Consider the following 19,761-nt stretch of genomic DNA (forward strand, 5'->3'; position numbering starts at 1 on the left):
CTCTGGTCAAGTCCAACTCTAAAAATGCATTAAATGAATATACTTTAAACAAGTTGAACTAGTAAATTAACCTCAAAATTCACATTACTGTATAATTTGTACAGAATTACACCATCTAAATAATCTAATATTAAAACAAATACATAAGATCACGTCTTATGTGCCAATTGGCCAAAAGGTAAAATATTGCAAAGTGTTTTTATTATTTCTGATTTTACTAGACTTATATAAATCATTGGTTTCTATTCATTATTTTTTTACCTTCAAATTTGACTTCTAACCCTTGATCAATCTGCTGCACAAATTCATAAGGAAACTGGTTGATCACATTATTTCTCAAATCCAAACTTTTCAATTGAGTTGCATTTATTAGTTTGTTTATTGGCAAAAACATAATTTTATTGTCGTTCATAATCAAGTTGGTTATGTTTTTTGGTAGATTAAAGGCATTGGGTTCAGAAATTAAATCTTCTAGCATGTTGAAGGACATATCTAACGTTTGTAGTGAAGTCAAGTTGCCTAATACTCCTGAAAGAAAATGATGAAATGATAAGAAAATGAAGTTTATTCATATTTTAATATATTTTTATAACAAATAGGTGAGTTTTCAGAAGAATGAAATTATTGGCATAGGAAAAAGAGCATATACAAATATTAGTGTTAAATTTTATTTAATCCAACTTTTCTTTACTACATCTTACCTCTATACAGGTCGCTGATCATATTATGAGAAACATTAAGTTTCTCCAATTTCTTTGTTCCAAAAGTCAAATCGTACGTAAGAATTGGTAAAGAATTGTAACTTAAATCTAAATTTTTCAATCTGTACGGAATATACGGGTTGCTCGGAAAACTTTTCCTTGTAACAAAACTAATTTTGTTATGACTCAAATCCAGGTTTTCTAAAGACAAACAATCTTCGAATAAACTATTTGTTTTATTATCCAATTTTTCTATTTTGTTGTGAGATAAGTGAAGAGTTCTCAAAGATACCAATCCTCTAAATGCTCCCGTTGGAATTTGACGGATTTTGTTATGAGACATGTCTAGTTTTAAAAGTTGGAGCAGACCGTCAAATGCATGAATGCTGAAATATTGGAAACATGTGAGTAATTTTATTATATAAAATTTTCTATTAAGATATATTTGATATTTATTTTGTTATTTGTATGCAATTCACATATATGCTTACCTAATATTTCCGATATTATTGTGTGATAAATCCAACTCGAAAACTACTGGCAATCTTCCAAACGCGGCTTTGGGAAGCCGAGTCAAATTATTGTTCTGAAAAATAAAAAAAATGTATAGTGCCGGTCTAACATATTCAATAAAAGTACTTTACATATCTTTATTGAAGTAAAACTTCTTTAGGCGCGACTAGAGTGTATATCCGTACAAGTGCCTTACAGCAGATAAGATAAAATAAGAGTTGAGTGCCAATGATTCGTCATTCGCTCTCGATGATATCATTTTTATACGGGTCGATTGTGATTAGTCGTCACGTATGTGAATAGAGATCTGTCGTAGTATGCGTACTGGGGTCAACATTGTATGCGTACCGATATCAACAAGAAAATTGGCATAGATAAATGAATATTTTAAAGTTACATCGTAGTACAAATCTTGATTTAATGTAAAATACCTGAATCAGAAGAATATTTTACCCTGTCCCCCGTAAATACTTATAATTAAAATAATAAAACAAATGCAGCATTTGCGCCGTGTATGAAACATAAGTTTATAGAATTAATCATAATTTCTACATTATTCGTAGTTCTATAAATCTTTGAAGTTATTGAAATGGAAAATATTTTTTAGGTAAAACAGATATTACAGCTGTTCAAAGAATGAGATTATATCGCCAGCGAAAAAGTAAAAAAAACATCAGTCAATTAATGTATGTTAATTTTAATTACATGAAGTTTTTCAAACACAATTACATGATGAGTGAAGTTGCGAAAACAATATTTGTTTAGGCGTTGTTTAACATAATCCACTGTGTGAACGAATATTATAGAATTTATTAATCAGGAATTACTTCATTTCGCTAATGAAGGTTCATTTCTAAATGCTAATTACAATGACAAACCGATCATGTCATATTTGAAGTATGACTTCAATTACATTATTGTTTTTAAATATTATATTTATTTTTAATGCTATTATAAATATATAATTTCTAACCCTTATAACCCCTTATAATTATAAAAATGTGTATAATAGTTGACACTAATGAATGTGTGCATCACGAGTGTTACCATATTACTAATAATAAACATTATCCAAAACTGTTATATGATGTATTTATTTTTACTTAAATGCTAGTAAGTTTTACTTCAATCTCGTGTGAAACTTACGCGCACTCTTTTTCTTTCTAAATTTTTAAGTGGTAAAGTATATTTTACAATAAATCTGCGATACGTCTCTTTGAAAATATCTGCTATGTGGACGTGCATAGATTTTATTATATTTCCAATTTAAAATTTTAGCTTTACATGTGATCATATATTATTCTTTATCATTTCGATTATGCAATATTAATAAAACTAGTTATTTATTTTCTCTTACCTGTAAATACAAATACTGCAAAGCGGTCAATTCACTTAAGCTCTCCCAAGGCACTTGCGATATTCCATTTTCCGATAAATTCAGTCTTTGTAAAGTTAAAAGATTCGAAAAACTTCCATGTACTAATCGGTTTTCAAATTTATTTCCACTGAAGTCCAAAGACAGTATAGAATTCATGCTAGGCCAGGTCTTCTCAGGCAATTCTTCTAACAAATTATTTGCAATCTTCAGATGACCCAAAGAGATCGGCACAGTAAACATTTTACTTAGTAAATTTCCTTCTACATTTAATGTTCTGAGACTTGTCAATTTTGTGAATGCTCCTTTTGCTATTTCCTTCATATTATTGTAAGACAAATCCATATCTAATAATGTTGGTAATGTTCCAAAAGTCGGAGGTTTAATTATTTCCAAGGAATTGTGACTGAGGTATAAGTTTCTAAGGGAAAACAGTGTTTGTAAAACTGCATTTGCGATCGATGACACTTTGTTGTATGAAAGGTCTATTGTGTGCAACTCGTATAGTTTGGGAAACGTATTTCGTGGAATAATTTCTATAAGATTGTGTGAGGCGTTTAGGATTTTTAAACCAGTCATATTGTGCAGGGGAATCTAAAAAAAATGATAAGATTTAGGGACCGATTCTGCCGCATAACAGAAAAATGTTATGGCAAGGCCATGTTACGCTCCAACTTCCATACATTATGCTACTGAATCATACTGAATACTGTCAAAATGTCATGTATTTGCTGCGCATTCAGGCGATTTGCACATAAACTGCAACGTCACTCGTATGTTATGGAGCTGAGTCAGAAAGACCCTGTTGTCTAAGATCGTTTTTTTGACATCTGTGCGGTTTCTAGGTTAGGTTTTCTATCTGAAAATCTGAGAAATGCGCCTGACTGCACACTAACCACATGGCTTTTGCCAATATTTTGTATGGAAAGTTCTTTATAACATGGTCTTGCTATAACATTTTTATGTTATGCGGCAGAATCGGTCCCTTAGTTTAGGAAACACATGTGAATGTGTTTTTAATACTAAATTTACACACTATGAAAAGCCAGAAGGCAATCCAATTGTCCTTTCTATTTAAGAAAAAAAAATTATACTTGTGATGTAATGTATTACAGCAATATCTTAAAAACCTATTTTAACTTATTTTAACATATATTTGGTTCTATATTTCCAAGTAAAAATGGTTATCACTACAACGTGATATTAGGCTGTACATAGCAAGAGATTTGAATTTGGATTCGAAAATTTGTGGTTGCAAGACTGAGGCTCTTAGCACTGCGCTACGAATGCCCTTAGAATTAGATATATAGCCGTAGAAAAGTTAACTTGTTTGATTATTTATAACTTTACCTGAGACATATTAGTCAAAAAATTATATGATAGTTGTAGTTCAGTTGCATATGTCGTTGGATCAAAAGTATTCCTTGGAATGGCAGTGATATTATTGTATGACAAATCCAATATTGTTATATTTGCGCAATTCTCAAAAGCGCCGTCTTCTATATTGGATATTGCATTGTGCGATAAATTTATATTTGCCAAATAAATATCTTTGAAAGATAATTTTTGAATTTCTGTCACTGCATTTTCTGATACATCTATAATCTGGATAAACGTGAAAATTAAATAATTAAAATATATATCATGAATTTTCAAGATTTTTATTTAAAGTTACCTCGATGAAGTTGAGTTGGAAAAACATTTGATAATCAATTTTAGTAATTTTATTTCGTGCCAAATCGATTGTTCCAATTTTGGCGATCGATCCAAAAGTACCACGACCGACATCTGCTATTTGATTATCATTTAAATATAAACGCCTAAAAATAATAAATTATTAGTCATATTATTTTAAATAATTATTTATAATAGTAAAGAGCATATGTAAAGAGCAAGAGTAATAGTAAAGAGCAAGGGAAATATGTTGAATGAATAAATGAATTATTTGTCCATTTCTCAAGTGAAGAAGTAAAACTTATTGGACAAGTGTATTTGTATGAAAATTTCGTATAACTTATTTTCATATAAGTTTACAAATATATAAATTATTCTTACCTCAAAAATCTCATACCACGGAAACTGTTTGTGTCCAATTTTTTCAATTTGTTATGTGATAAATTCAAAACTCGAAGTACAGCATTTCTGGCAAATGTACCCCTGAAATTTAAATTGTAATAAATTATTTGAATTTGGCTATACTATTATTTGGAAAATGAGTAGTGCTCTATTATTTTCACAAATATAAATTTGAAAGAAACATATAAAAAATGACAAAAAATACCGAAACAATTATTCTTTTTAGCAAGTTCTCTGAACTTTAAACTTTTCGATAAACAACTATATCTCATAGAATTATCAATTGATTTAATTTGAGTGAATTTAGTGAATTGTATTTTTTTAAGTGAATATGAATATTAATTTTTAGCAAGTTTTTTTTTTCAATTTTAAAGTTCTTGAAGAGTCCATATCAACCCTATATTCACCTGATTATATATGATAAATTAAATAAGTTTTGAAGTAAAACGTTTTAGGCGCGACTAGGGTGTAAATCCGTACAAATGCAACGGAAGTGCTTTACGGCAAATAAGATAAGATAAGAGTCGAGTGCCAATGATTCGTCATTCGCTCTCGGTGATATCATTTCTATACGGGTCGATTTTGATTAGACGTCGGGTATGTGAATAGAGATCTGTTGTTGTTTGCGTACGGATATCAACAACGAAATCGGCATAGATAAATAAACATTTAAAGTTACATTTGTAGTACAAATCTTGATTTAATGAAAAGTGTCTGAATCAGAAGAATATTTTACCCTGTCCCCCGTAAATAATTACAATGAAAATTATAAAACAAATGCAGCCTTTGCGCCGTGTATGAAACATAAGTTTATTGAAATAATTTCGATATTACTCGTAGTTTCTATAAGTCTTTGAAGTTATTAAAATGGAAAATATTTTTTAGGCAAAACAGATATTGTAGCTTTTCAAAGAATGAGATTATATCGCCAGCGAAAAAGTAAAAAAAATACCATCAGTAAATGAATGTATGTTAATTTTGATTACATAAAGTTCTTTAAGCACGATTATTACATGATGAGTGAAGTTGCGAAAACAATATTTGTTTAAGCGTTGTTTAACATAATCCACTGTGTGAACGATTATTATAGAATTTATTAATCAGCAATTACTTCATTTCTCTAATGAAGGCTCATTTCTAAATGCTAATTACAATGACAAACCGATCAAGTCATATATGTAGTATGACTTTAATTACATTATTGTTTTTAAATATTATACATATTTTTATTGCTATTATAAATATATAATTTATAATTTATCATTATATAAATGTGTATAATGGTTGACACTAATAAATATGTGCATCATGAACGTTACCATATTACTAATAAACATTATTCAAAATTGTTATATGACGTATTTATTTTTACTTAATTGCCACCTTGTACAGTAGTAAATAAGTTTTACTTCAATCGCGTCTGAATCTTACGCACACTCTTTTTGTTCAACATGTTTGTTATTCCTCGTATTAAAAACTGTAAAAAAAGGCTTTTTTATAGTGATTTTCGTTTAGCACGGTTTTTGGAGTTACGCTGTTTTTATGAGAACTATCTTCCGTGTAAAGGGAGGGGGATGGGTGTATTTGTCTATAACGCATTATATTTAAGGGCTCATTATCATACATTTATTATCAATAGATCATTTTCACTCAATTATCTTTTTACCTCGGTAAATCAGTCATCGCATTGTGTGACAAATTGCACCAGCTCAATTTGGTAAGATCAGAGATGGCGGTCGCCTCCAACTTGGGCAGACTGTTGTGACTCAAATCGAGGACTTCCACGTCCCGGAGTCCTTTGAACTGGTTCCTTTTGAGTCCTGTTAATGCATTTGTATTCAAGTCCAACGTCTTTAGCTTCCTTAGGGGCTAAGGGAGAATTGAATGTCATAAATGCATCGTTAACAGAGAGAAACCGAGAGATAGTAATCATATAGGTAAAGAAACTATATTTATTGTTCTAATGATCCTTTGTCTCTGATATGAATTGTTTTAGCTGGTCTATCAATGAAGCAATTTTTAAATTTTTAACAACACAATATAGCAAATGGGCTGAAGTACATATAATGCGCTTGAAGTTTGCATTTGAAATAAAAATAGAGCTGTTACAATTTTAAGTTTGTTGTAATTTTAAATAATTCATAAATACTAATAAAATTATAGATGATGAGTAACTAACCAGATCGAATTTTAAACCAAACAATCCTTAAACAAATGTGCTGAATAAGTTGTTTCTCAATGAATAATAAAACTATGAATAATAATCTGCATGATGATCTTGATCATATTTTACACTTTCTTTGATTAACTTTCCGAAGTTTATGTTTTCATCAAAAAATCCGATTTGTTAATTTTATGTTTCCTCAACGTTTCAAGCCATTCTGAATCAAATGAGACCAAATTTGTATGTGAACAGATTTTTTGCCGTAAATCGACGTTTTCTCAAACACGGCTGGACCGGTTTCGAAAATTTAAAAGCCATTTAATGTATCTCAATGAGGACTATCGTTTGTCAGTTTTGTGCGACGATTTACCGAGCCGTTTCTTTGTAATTTGGGAAAAAGTGTTATACTTTTTGTCTGCATTTAAGCTCATATTACCGAATCGATTTTAAAAAATAAAAAACTGTTCGAAAGATATTAGTTGGGAATCATACTTATTAGTTTTAGGTAAAAATCTACGGAGCCGTTTTCTTGTAATTAACTGTTGAAAAAAAATTAAGTGGATTTTTTTTGGCAATATATATCATGGTCTTATAGAACTTACTGAATTATTACGGCCTTACGACAAGTAGTTTAATTTTCAAAATTCATCAAAGTTTGAGAAAATGAGTAGTTTTTTGGCGTTTAATTGAATAATAATTAGACGATTTACTTGGCATAGCGATAGAGTACTTATTCTTAATAAATATACTAAAGCACTATAGTCTTACGGAAACTGGTTCAATTATAAAAAAATATTGAATTTTGAAAATTTGAAATCACTCATAAATTAATTTATTTATTATAGATTAAGTCGATTATTATATCGGAAAGTTCATGAAATTTGCCAAGGCAATGTACCAATACCAACTAGTTATATTTATTTCCATATTAAATAAATTATATTAAAAATAAACTAATATTATCATGATTAAAATTTTTATACCTGAAATGTTTCAATTGGAAAGTCAGAAAGTGGTCCATTTGTGATATGGAGTTTTTCAAGTCTGATGTTGATTCTGCTTTCGTAGAAAATATCTTTTTCTAACTTGGTAAAATTATGTTGTCTTATATTTAGCACTGTTAAGTTACCTAAAATCTGCAAAATTAAATAATTAGAAGTTATACGTGGAAAATATTAACATAAATACTAAATTCTGAAAAATTTCATTAATATGTATGAACAAACGAATCAGATTTTTTAATAAGTGTCGAGATAAGCGAATATTATTCATTGAAACTAACAAAATTATTAACAATTACTATTACTTTTTATCCGAAATAGCCTAAGTTTTTCGATTTACAATAGTTATTTATAATATCCTGGCATTTTTTCTCAGCAACCATTATGTTCGCGGCATAAATATTTAAAAAATCAAGTTACTAGAAATTCTAAATACATATAATTTGATAATATATTTGTTGAAATATGGAATGGATTTGTCATATGAAAATATATAAAAAAACTTAACTAGCAAACTATACAGGTTCAAATAAGGAAAATTCCTTACATATATTTTGTTTGTGTTAGTTACTTACATATATTTTGTTTGTGTTTAGTTTGTGTTCTATATATCTAATATGGTAACTAGACAGTTATGATTAGAAAATTATACAGAATAAATTATATCATTTAAATTTATTTTTTTGTATTCGCAAACTATGATAGTAATAATTTTTAATTTAAAAAGAACGAACAGATACTATGTGAACAGCAGACTTCTAAATATATAGCAATGTGCACTCATGATGTTAAAAGATTAATTTCTACAGTTGGCTATTTATCCAAATTATTGCTAAACAAATATGTTATCATTACATCAATAATTTCTATTTTTACCTGAAATGCTTCTTTGGGAAACGTATGAATACTAGTATTCGTCAAATACAATTCTTGCAAAGTATCATTGACTCCAAGAAAACTATATTGATCAATAGTTTGAATCGGCGTGTCTTCAATTCGCAAGATCCTTAATTTTAATTTGTACAAAAGACTTCCATACATGCGTTCTGCATAATGTAAACAATAATTAAGTCAATTTGTAATTATTTTTCTGTAAAGTATTATTCAAATATTACTAACCAAAATGGCATTTGTTTAATCTAAGTTCTTCAATGGGCATTGCAAAGGTTGCCAAATTATTGAGACCCACGCCCATGGAAGCTATGTTGGAGTTTTCGCAAAGAATTTTTAGTCCATCGTCACCACCCGCCAAACAGACACAAGGCGAAATTAGCTGGGTTCTAAAGAAAAAGGACAAATATTATAAATTACATAAGTATGTAATATGTTTTATATATAACGATATAATATTATTACTATTGAAATTGGATTTTATCCTAATATAAAATAAATCAAAATAGATAGGACAACTGTTACGTTGCCTTCTAAAAAGCGACGTGTTGCGCAGAAGTGTCATCGCAACATCATGTAGAACTATCAAATAATAATTAGAAGATAAAACCAGTGGAGTATGGCATCGTGCCTTATAGCAAATTGCTGGAACTTCCCGTACCGTAACGAAATGTTCGAAGAATATTAAATGTTTTCAAATAGATTATTATAAATACTGTCAGATTTGTCTAATATTTATTTATAAGAATTATATAAACTGAATTACAAAGTTAAAGTTATTTATTTAGAGTATACAAGTGAACTTTAAAATTTTAGCCCAAATTAAAATTAAAATCTGAATTATTTTCAATATACAAAAAAAAAATTGGCAATTTTTTTTTCCAAAAGCAATTGTTTTGTCAACACAAGCAGATTTTTCTCGAATCATTTAATTCGGATGCTTATTTCCCTCAAAAACTGCCGTTTTTTGTATATTTAGATCTGTATCTTTGAAATGGCTGGGCCTGCCTTTGCCAAAAACTAATAACCATTTCCCCCAATCATTACTAATTGAATATTTTTAGATCATTCAAATCGAATGCTCCGTTCTCTCAAAAACTCGATTTCTATTTACCGCACTCTTTGCTCTTTATCTCCGTAACGGCTGGACCTGCCTTTGCCAGAAATTAATTAGCACATCTCCCTATCAATAGGAATTGAATGTTATTTGAACCATTCAAATCGGTTGATCCGTGCGCCCGAAAACGTAACCGAAAAATTGTATCCATACATACATACACACATACATCCATTTTTTCTGATGTATATCAAATATTCCTCTAAACGTGAATATATGCAAAAAAAAATCATTTTCGATTTTAGGCCCATTACTATAACTACCCTACGGGAAGTTACAATTAGAAAACAGTTAAATATGATTATATGTTTTACTATAGCAATATAAATAAAATATAAATCATTAGTTAAATTTAACATTACACAAGATAACAAAGCAAATATTAAATATTATTGTTAAATGATGCGATGGAACAAACATCTCCGAAAAATTGTTAAACATGTATTGACAAAACATTTTAGTTTAGTATATTAAATATTTAGCATTTTAAATGATATGCTATATTCTTTGATGGTTGGCTAGTTAAAATTAAATAATTTCATTAACATTGGTATAATTATATAATTTCATAATTAAAAGACGACGTTAACATCGGAAATGCGCCTTATACTAATTAATGTTATCTATAATTAAAGTTTCTCAAAGCTGATTCGTTTGCAATATAATTTTATAATATCTAATTTTAAAATAAATGATTCAATATAATTAAATATGTATAAATATTGTATGTATGAATATATAAAATATGTATAAATATTGTATGTATGGTTGGAATAAAATACCCTTTTGATTGAATAGTAGTTATTTGCCTGTAAATATGTAACAATAAAAGTTTTGTTATTGTTAAAATTTTCGCATATCTTTACGTTCTAGAGACTTCTGAACATTTTGGCATACCTTAGAAAAAATGAATGTGTGTATGGGGTATGTAGTATGTATGTATATATGGCTACAATTTTTCGTCGACGTTTTCGGGAGCACCGAATTAAGCTCACAAAGGGTATGGGCGCATTGCCATATAGAATCGGCCCCACCCTGGTATTTAAATAATATATATGCCATTTTATAGGTCTAAATGATAAAAACCGATATACCAATTTTCAACTTTGTATCTCATCTTATGGCCGAGATATCATTGAAAATATGTGAAAGTGGCCCCTTTTTTCAAACTCACTTTTTGACGTAACCATAAAAGATATCGAAAAAAAATTTACGTGGTGCTATTCATATTGGCTTAGGCCACATAATGTAGAACAATCGATGCCAAATAATTAATTATTATTAGCTGAAAAAGATAAAATAATTTTTTAATTGATGTTTTCTGGTAGTGCGTTTAGTTGGACCACCTTCTAATTAGCGTTATTCGAAAGATTATTGTTTTTTCTTTTAGTGCTAAAAATATTGTTCAAATCAATTTGGTGGAACACATTGGAAAATTGAAAAAACCGGAGCCAGTACACCCGCGCGTAACCCTAATAGTACCCTGCAATTGCATAGAGTTCGTTCGAACGCAAAGCAGTGCGCGAAGCGCCCGAAACGATTCCTAAGAAATTCTGAACTTTGAATTCTGAAATACAAATTCATTTATTTATCACTGTGAGTAATTTAATTAAAGTAATAAAAGTATTTTAATTATATTATTAGAAATAAAAATTTATTGGTGTTCTTTTAAAATTTACAAGTGTATCATATGATTTACACTTCGGTATGCTAAATAAATAAATAATAAATCAATTAAAATTATATTTTGTTATTTTAATCGTCATCACTGTCATGGTTAATAGCAACCGAAGTTTCCTCTATTACAAAAATTTTCGATAGTATTTCTGATGGACGTATAATACGTGATAAATACCTCGCAAATGACATATAATATATGATAGTTGCAATATGTGAACAACAACCAACAGTCCTCAATCCATTGGGACAACTACAGCAATACCTTGAAATACTTCGATAGTTGGTGCCAAGCGGAGTATATTCAATATAAACATTATATTTTTTCCTATTTATATGCCGTGATTGGACCTCAATTCTAATTATATTCCTATATTCTTTTACGTAATATAACTTCGGTTGATTTTGGTCAGACAGCATTTCAGCTAGGTAAGATATTTCTTGTGATAACTGGTATGACCCTGTGATAATATTTTAAGTTATCGTTCATTCAAATGTGGGAAATCTAACAACTGATCTTGCTGAAGAAGTTGAAGTGTTTTTGCTCGTCTGGTCCATCGATTTTCAATAACTTCATCATGTAAGGTGTTGGGTATAGTCCGTTCATTCATATAGTTCATCACTTCATCATCAGCCAAATCTCCATCCGATGATAATCGTTTTTCATACTTATTATGTAAAAAACCTACAGTTTTACATAATGTTCGGACTTTAGGCAATAATTTATTATTTAGTGTGTTGTGTAAAAGCCGATATATTTGCGCACATAAGCCACATAAAAAATACAAACATAAAAATAATATAATTTTTGAAATAAATTAACTGAAAAATTTTATGTTATGAAAATGATTATTAGAATACTTTCAGTAATAATTTTTGTAAATTTCTGAAGTACTATATAGAAAGTTTCCACATCAAATGGCGAATAATTTTTGAAGAATATTAAATAACAAAAAGCAAAGAATTTCAGATTACCATTTGTCATATTTCTTTTTGTATTGTAGTATTGAGTAGTACTGATAAAGATAGGCCACAATAAGGGCTTTATAATCGCAATATTACAATTATCATTCAAAAAAAGAAAGGTTTCTTGGGTTTGTTGAAATTACATTGTTTCATTATATCATTATTTCATATGAATACATATAACTATATAAAAAATATTGTAACATTCAGAATTTCTTAGGAATCGTTTCGGGCGCTTCGCGCACTGCTTTGCGTTCGAACGAACTCTATGCAATTGCAGGGTACTATTAGGGTTACGCGCGGGTGTACTGGCTCCGGTTTTTTCAATTTTCCAATATGTTCCACCAAATTGATTTGAACAATATTTTTAGCACTAAAAGAAAAAACAATAATCTTTCGAATAACGCTAATTAGAAGGTGGTCCAACTAAACGCACTACCAGAAAACATCAATTAAAAAATTATTTTATCTTTTTCAGCTAATAATAATTAATTATTTGGCATCGATTGTTCTACGTTATGTGGCCTAAGCCAATATGAATAGCACCACGTAAATTTTTTTTCGATATCTTTTATGGTTACGTCAAAAAGTGAGTTTGAAAAAAGGGGCCACTTTCACATATTTTCAATGATATCTCGGCCATAAGATGAGATACAAAGTTGAAAATTGGTATATCGGTTTTTATCATTTAGACCTATAAAATGGCATATAAATTATTTCAATACCAGGGTGGGGCCGATTCTATATGGCAATGCGCCCATACCCTTTATATGCTGTTTACGGTGATAGAGCTTTAAAAATGCGGCAGGGTTTGACAAATTTCGTTTTAGTGATTATTCTTGTTTCGTTGAAGTTGATTGAAAGGAGTTTTCTACTTTAAACTTTTATCACCAACCCAACTATCCATTCTGATGTCTACAAAAAAAACAACTAAAAAAATTGAAGAATTTAGTTGAGAAAAAGCGACCTGAATTGGCAAATCGAAACGGTTATTTACCCCGTTATTAGCATCACATATCATTTGCCATTCGGCAAAAATTATTGGTGCTCGGTTGGGATGTTTTGCCACCTCTACCATATAGTCCTGATCTTACACTATACGATAATTTTTAGTTTTAATCTTTACAAAACTTTCAACTTCAAATAAATTAATAATATTGTCAAATTATCCCTGATTTAGTTTTTTGTTAACAAAAACCAGACGTTTTATGAAAGTAGGAAGAGAGACAATGCATTTCAGTATAAAGTTATTTAGTTCCTCGAGAAAAATGTTTTTAATTTACTAACAAAAATCCGCACGTACTTAGTTTCCAACCTAATCTTTAAATTAAGAACATGCAAATTAATTTTAATATTATAGACTAATAAAATAAAGTGCATAAATATATTATGTTTCATTATATTTATTGAATATTTTAATTTACTTATAAATTATTTTTAAAAATATTTATTTAACACTCAGCTAAATTTTAGTAACCCCACAATTAGAACTGTTAATTTCACTAATTTTTTGAGCGTTTTATCTGAAATTTAGGACATATTATCATTACCACGCATAATTAAGTAAAATAAATATACACATATTATTCAGATCAAAAGTATTAAGTACCTACATCAAATTAAATTTGTCAAAAAATGAATGTGACTACATATGACTAAAGATCATTGAGCTCCGTGGGTAAATTTCAAGGATTAGAATTAGAATCGAACTCATTCTACTGATGATGATATCATTCTTTAGAAATATATTATTGTAATTTTTGTATTCTCTATTATTACATTGCCTTATTTAATCCAAACTATATGTCTATATAAATGTTGACTATTATATCTATGTACGTCTTACTACATGTTTATTAGTATTAAATACTAAAGTTCAAATTATCAAGAATACAAATAGGTATACGATAGATTATAAAGACACATTATTATATAGGAATGTAGTATATTCAGTTTATATAGAAATAATGTAACTAGATACAAAAGTAAGAAGTTAAGAAATATTGAGTAATATACTAGAAAATATTGAATAATAGTTTATAATATTATTTATGATTTTATGCTTCTAAATTATATTATCATCATTTTAAATATTGATTAAAATCAATTTATTATTTATATTATATATTTGAATTGTATTTGTTATTTTGTTTTTTATATATTAGTAGACAGGGTAAACTAAACACAGGGTACAGGGTACGGTAGTGACAGTCGTCATACCAGCTAAACTATACTGATTTTGAGATAGGGTCCAAAGGGAGGAAGATAAAGTATATTGGTTCAAACAAGTTTCCAGTATTTCATTGAGTTAGCATCTTATCTGTAGACCACATAGCTTTTAAAGAGTCAAAATAAGTTTTTTCGTTTGATTTCTGTTAATTTAATAACTGTTACCTTTATACAGATAGGTTACATTATTTGTTATTTTGCTACAAGTTGAATATTAGCAGTTAATTACCAGTAATTACTTTTTCCGGAAATAATTTAACTCGACCATAACAATGATTTTGGCTCTAAAGGTAAGTACGGTTGTGACAAGTTTTGTGGGTATGGTTGTGACATGTATTTTAATGTCTTTTTCGATTAAAAGGCTAAACATGTGAAGAAAAATCTAACTAAACTTGATCAAAATATGAAGGAAAATTCAATACAAGGAAAGAAAGATTCTGCATTGTTTGTGGAAGCTCATATTCTGAAAGTAGGGGTGGCGTAAAATAAATCAAGTGCCATGGTACATGTGTTTTCTGGTTCCACGTAAAACACACAATTGATAGTCATTATTAGATTAGACATCATTGTAATGAGGATTTTGACTAGATTTCAGTATATTGATTCATAGTTACTGTAATAATTTGACTGATTAGTTAACTGGTAATTATTAACAGTTTTGACTTATTCCAAAGAAGAAACTTGTAATAACACTAGTCGTGAGGGTAATCTTTAAATTATAAGAAAGAAAGTGACCGCATAGTTCAGTGTATTTCTTCTTATTTTGTTTAAAAAAAATATTTTTTAATTAATTTTGTCATATATAATATTTATAAGCTTTGTGATTGTTTAAATGATTATGTTGAGCTGTGTTACATATTTCTGACAATATAAGTCATTATAAACCATTTTAGTGTTTATATATTTGTCTTTTATCCCACGTTTATGTCTGTCACAGCCATCCTTGGGATGTGGACGGTTGTGACACTCGCTCTTTTCTTGTTTGATTTGATTTTATATCTAATCTACTATTAAAGGACAGCATTTCAGTATTTCCACGTAGACAAATGTTAAATTAATTTTTCCTTTCCCCGCTAACTGGTGATCTAACTATATTATTGCTGATCAAATAAAAGTGGCACTACCGTACCCAGTCTCCACTACTCTTTGGTCACCTATAATGATTTTACGCGTGTTATTGTTTTTATTTCTGAGTGTTTATTCCGACAAAATAATTATAATCTATTTCTCCATTATAAATTTCTATTTAAATCATTCTCAGTCATCTCAGCAGAATTTATGACGATGCATGGGAACAAGTGAAAGTGTTCCACGCGCGTTTTAGCCTTCGCTATTTATATGAATTTTGTAAAATTTTAAATGTTATTACTAATACTATACTGAATGCATTTTACTCAATGGAATTATGTTAGATATTTGAGAACTTTATATCTACATTCGTATCAGGTTAAATCATAGTTCATTATTACTATAGTTCAATAATTATTTCTTAAATTATTTATATAAATTAATTAAATAATTAATTAATAAATTATATAAATTAAATTAATTAAATTAATTATTATAGCAGACTTTTAATACTGTTTTGATAATTTCACAACCTAAACTACTAGTAATTAAAAAAAATTCAATACTGTTTTAAAAATAGTTCAATTTCGTTTTTCCACTAATCGTTCAAAATCTTATTGTAACCGGTTCTTTATTTCTCAAATTAGTAGTATTAGTAGTATTTTCAATGGAAATATATTTAAACCAAATGTTCTGGACAATAAAGAATTACATTAAAATTAAGGACAAATTGAATATATAACAATGTCCTAAATAATTAATTACACTATTTATATAATAATTATATATGCAATTCCATGTTCAATTCTAATTTTAAAGTTAGTTTTTCAATTTGTGCTGAATAGAAACAAAAATATACCATTATAAAATAATGGTTAATAAAAATAAAAAAAATAAATAATTAAGAATCACTTATATGGATTATAATTTTGTATATTGTTTGGAGTTTATATTTTTAATTAATATTTAAACTTTTTTATTTAAAACTATGTAAGAAGAACATATATAAAATGTAATAATAAGTAATTAGAGTAATATAAAATTTAGTGAATTTGGGTTCATATTCAAAATATAATGTTGAAGTATTTTATATAAAGTACAGTATAAAGTACAGTATTAGAATTAATAGAGAAAAATATAGAGAATGAAGTGGTTAATATTTACAATAATATAAAATCAATTACACAGTTAAATATTTGCTACAAAAGCCTAATTAATCATTATTTTATTTATAATTTAAGGTTCTGATTCTAAATTCAAATTTATAGTTTTTGATATTTAATTGTGTTATATAGGATAGAAGAAAGTTTAATGTTAACAATAAATATTAAAATATTAAATCTACTGTATAGTTCAAGTATTATTAATAAAATCCTAAATACATTTTTATAATTTTATATAGAATTTCAAGTTTATACTCTTAAATCACATTTAATGCTTCTGATTTATATGAAGAAAATATAGAATACATAATATAAAATATAAAATAGAACAATATGAAATTATTTGTTTATTTAAGGCATTTACTGAAATTCCTAAAATTCAGATTTTTAAAATACTCTGAGTTCTAATTTAAATTTTTTATTGATTGTACTTGATTTTGATTTGATTGATTTTACATTAGATTTAAAAGAATATGATACAATATAGATTAATATTTAAATTGATATAAAATCTTTGGGATAGTTAACTAATATTTATTTTGGTTAATTGGTTAAATTTATGTTTTTTAAACTATAATTTAGATATATTTTTTACCTATTTGGACATGTGTATCTTGGTCCTGGTGGTATATAGCCTGCATTTACTAAACCTAATATCACTGATAAAATCACACATTTCAATTCTAAACTACACATTTTAATAAATAATATTATTTCACTAAATCGGTAACTATTTAATAGAATTTATAAAACATATTTGGTTAAATATAAAAAATTTAGTTGAGCGTTTTTATTTAGTAAATTGTAACATATTAATAAGCTCCAAACTGCTTATTACAGCAACCACAACAAATAAATACTTTTTTTAGTTTTAATAATAATAATTTTATTTTAAAAAATTAAAATATATTTTTACACATGTTTAAAAATATTTTTTATATTCAAGTAATGCACTTCTGATACACTTGTGTCTTATGTTTATCCGCATATATTTTTTCATAAACCGTGATTTAAATTCAAAGCAAGAACACGAGGCTGTATTCACATTCACTTGACATTTCCAAACTGGTTTGCGCCGCTGCAAACATTTTCTCTCTACAATATTTTACACAAAAAGAGTAACTGAAGAGACTCCAAATCGAATTTTATGAAATAAGATAGATTTTCGAAGTGAACTTCTAATTATTTGCCAACGAGGCTTATGACCCACGCTTCAAGTCATTTCCAAAAATATAAAGTTGTTCAGTGCCTTATGTGTAGAATCTAACTGTTCGAGTCGTTTTACCTTTCTTGTTGTGAGTTAGATGGAAGAGAAACTCTGCAAACTGGTGTGGTAGAGGAAGAAGGTTCTGTTGCATACGAATCCGGTGTAATAAATTATAGTATGTTCGAAATTACAAAGATTTTTATGAATTATTTTAGATGTATTGATCAAATAATTCAATGAATTGAATGCACTTATAACTAGTGGTGCATGGCATCGTGCCTTAAGGCAAATTGATGAAACATTTCGTACCGTAATTAAATACATTCGAAGAATGAACATAATCAATTTATCAATGAAAATTAAATAATTAATTACAATTGTTTTATATATTTTCAAATAGATTATTTATTATAAATACTGTAAATTTATAAGCGCTTGTTAAATTGGGCGACGAACGTATTCTACAAACAAGTTATGTGTATGTTCACAAAAAAATTGTAATTTTTTTTTAAAAAAATTAAAAAAAAAATTTTTTTTTGGTAATTTTGATATTTTTTCAAAATCTTGAAAAAATCTTATAAGTTCGAATCGATTTTTTAAAATTTTTGAAAATATTCAATTTTTTTTTGTAAATTTCGAAATAATCTAAAATTTTTGTAAAAAAACGATTTTTTATAATTTAGATAGTTTTTTAAAATTGTTCAAAATTTAGGGGTTTTTTTGGAAATTATCAAAAAAATTGAAATTTTAAATTGAAAATTTTTAAAATTACAAAATTTTCTGTGAAAGCACTTTTTTCACACAGTCTACAAAAGCAAAATGTTTTTTGAATTAATCTAATTGGATGATCCGTTCTCTTCTGCATGACCATTTTTATTACCTTTGCGCTCGATACTTCCGAAACGGCAAGATGTGTCTATTGCAAAAACGCCTTGCGATCGAGTACGAACCGAATGTTTTTTCAATCATTCAAATCGGTTATTCCACACTGTCGAAAATGTCGAGGACATTTGTTTGAACTATATAAATAAGCTTCAAAATTAAAAAACTTGGTAGAGAACCAAAAAAAGGACACAAAATGTGTACACATTATTAAAATCTCTATAAAATATCTGATAACTTGATGGGCATATGTCTAATCGGACGCTCCGTCCTTTCAAAAACTGAATTACTATTTTTGGCTCTTTTTGCCCCGGATCTTTGAAACCGCTAGTTTTGCCTTTGCCAAAAACTAAACAGTATGTCTCGATATCCATATGAATCGAATGTTTTTTTAATGTTCCAGTCTGAGATGCATAAATGCATTACCTTCGCTATACAAAAAAACACATACATATATTTCTTCTAAGGTATGCGAAAATGTTCAGAAACGTTTGAAACTTTAAGAAATACAAAAATTTTCATTTCCGATATTTTTCGCGATTACTATAACTTACCCCATGGGAAGTTAAATATACTATATCTAGGCTTTTGTGAATTTTGGAATCAAAATGTATTGTTCAAATCAATCGCTTGAAGAAACATCTAAAGCTCGAAAATGTTTTACCAAAGCAATTACAAGTTTTGCAATATTTTTATTTACAAAATTACAAAAACAGCACCGCACATTATTT

General features: G+C 27.9%; 1 protein-coding gene across 1 annotated transcript; it reads right to left on the minus strand.

Moving 5' to 3' along the window:
• Window positions 1-261: 261 nt before the first annotated feature.
• On the minus strand, window positions 262-17,637 carry LOC113369906 (protein artichoke-like; the record flags this gene model as incomplete). The annotated part of the gene is made up of 12 exons (XM_026610528.1): window positions 17,537-17,637; window positions 8,950-9,110; window positions 8,707-8,876; window positions 7,813-7,965; window positions 6,332-6,534; window positions 4,645-4,746; window positions 4,265-4,409; window positions 3,940-4,194; window positions 2,572-3,183; window positions 1,193-1,287; window positions 702-1,087; window positions 262-528 (listed from the first exon to the last, which is right to left on the minus strand). Coding segments are annotated over exons 1-12 (2,650 nt in total), but the record flags the coding sequence as incomplete, so codon positions are not given.
• Between the last annotated feature and the right edge of the window lie 2,124 nt (window positions 17,638-19,761).

This window comes from Ctenocephalides felis, unplaced genomic scaffold (genome assembly GCF_003426905.1).
Source record: "Ctenocephalides felis isolate EL2017-DRISC unplaced genomic scaffold, ASM342690v1 CF-g0.4_SCAFFOLD_00819, whole genome shotgun sequence".
NCBI classification, from domain to species: Eukaryota; Metazoa; Arthropoda; class Insecta; order Siphonaptera; family Pulicidae; genus Ctenocephalides; species Ctenocephalides felis.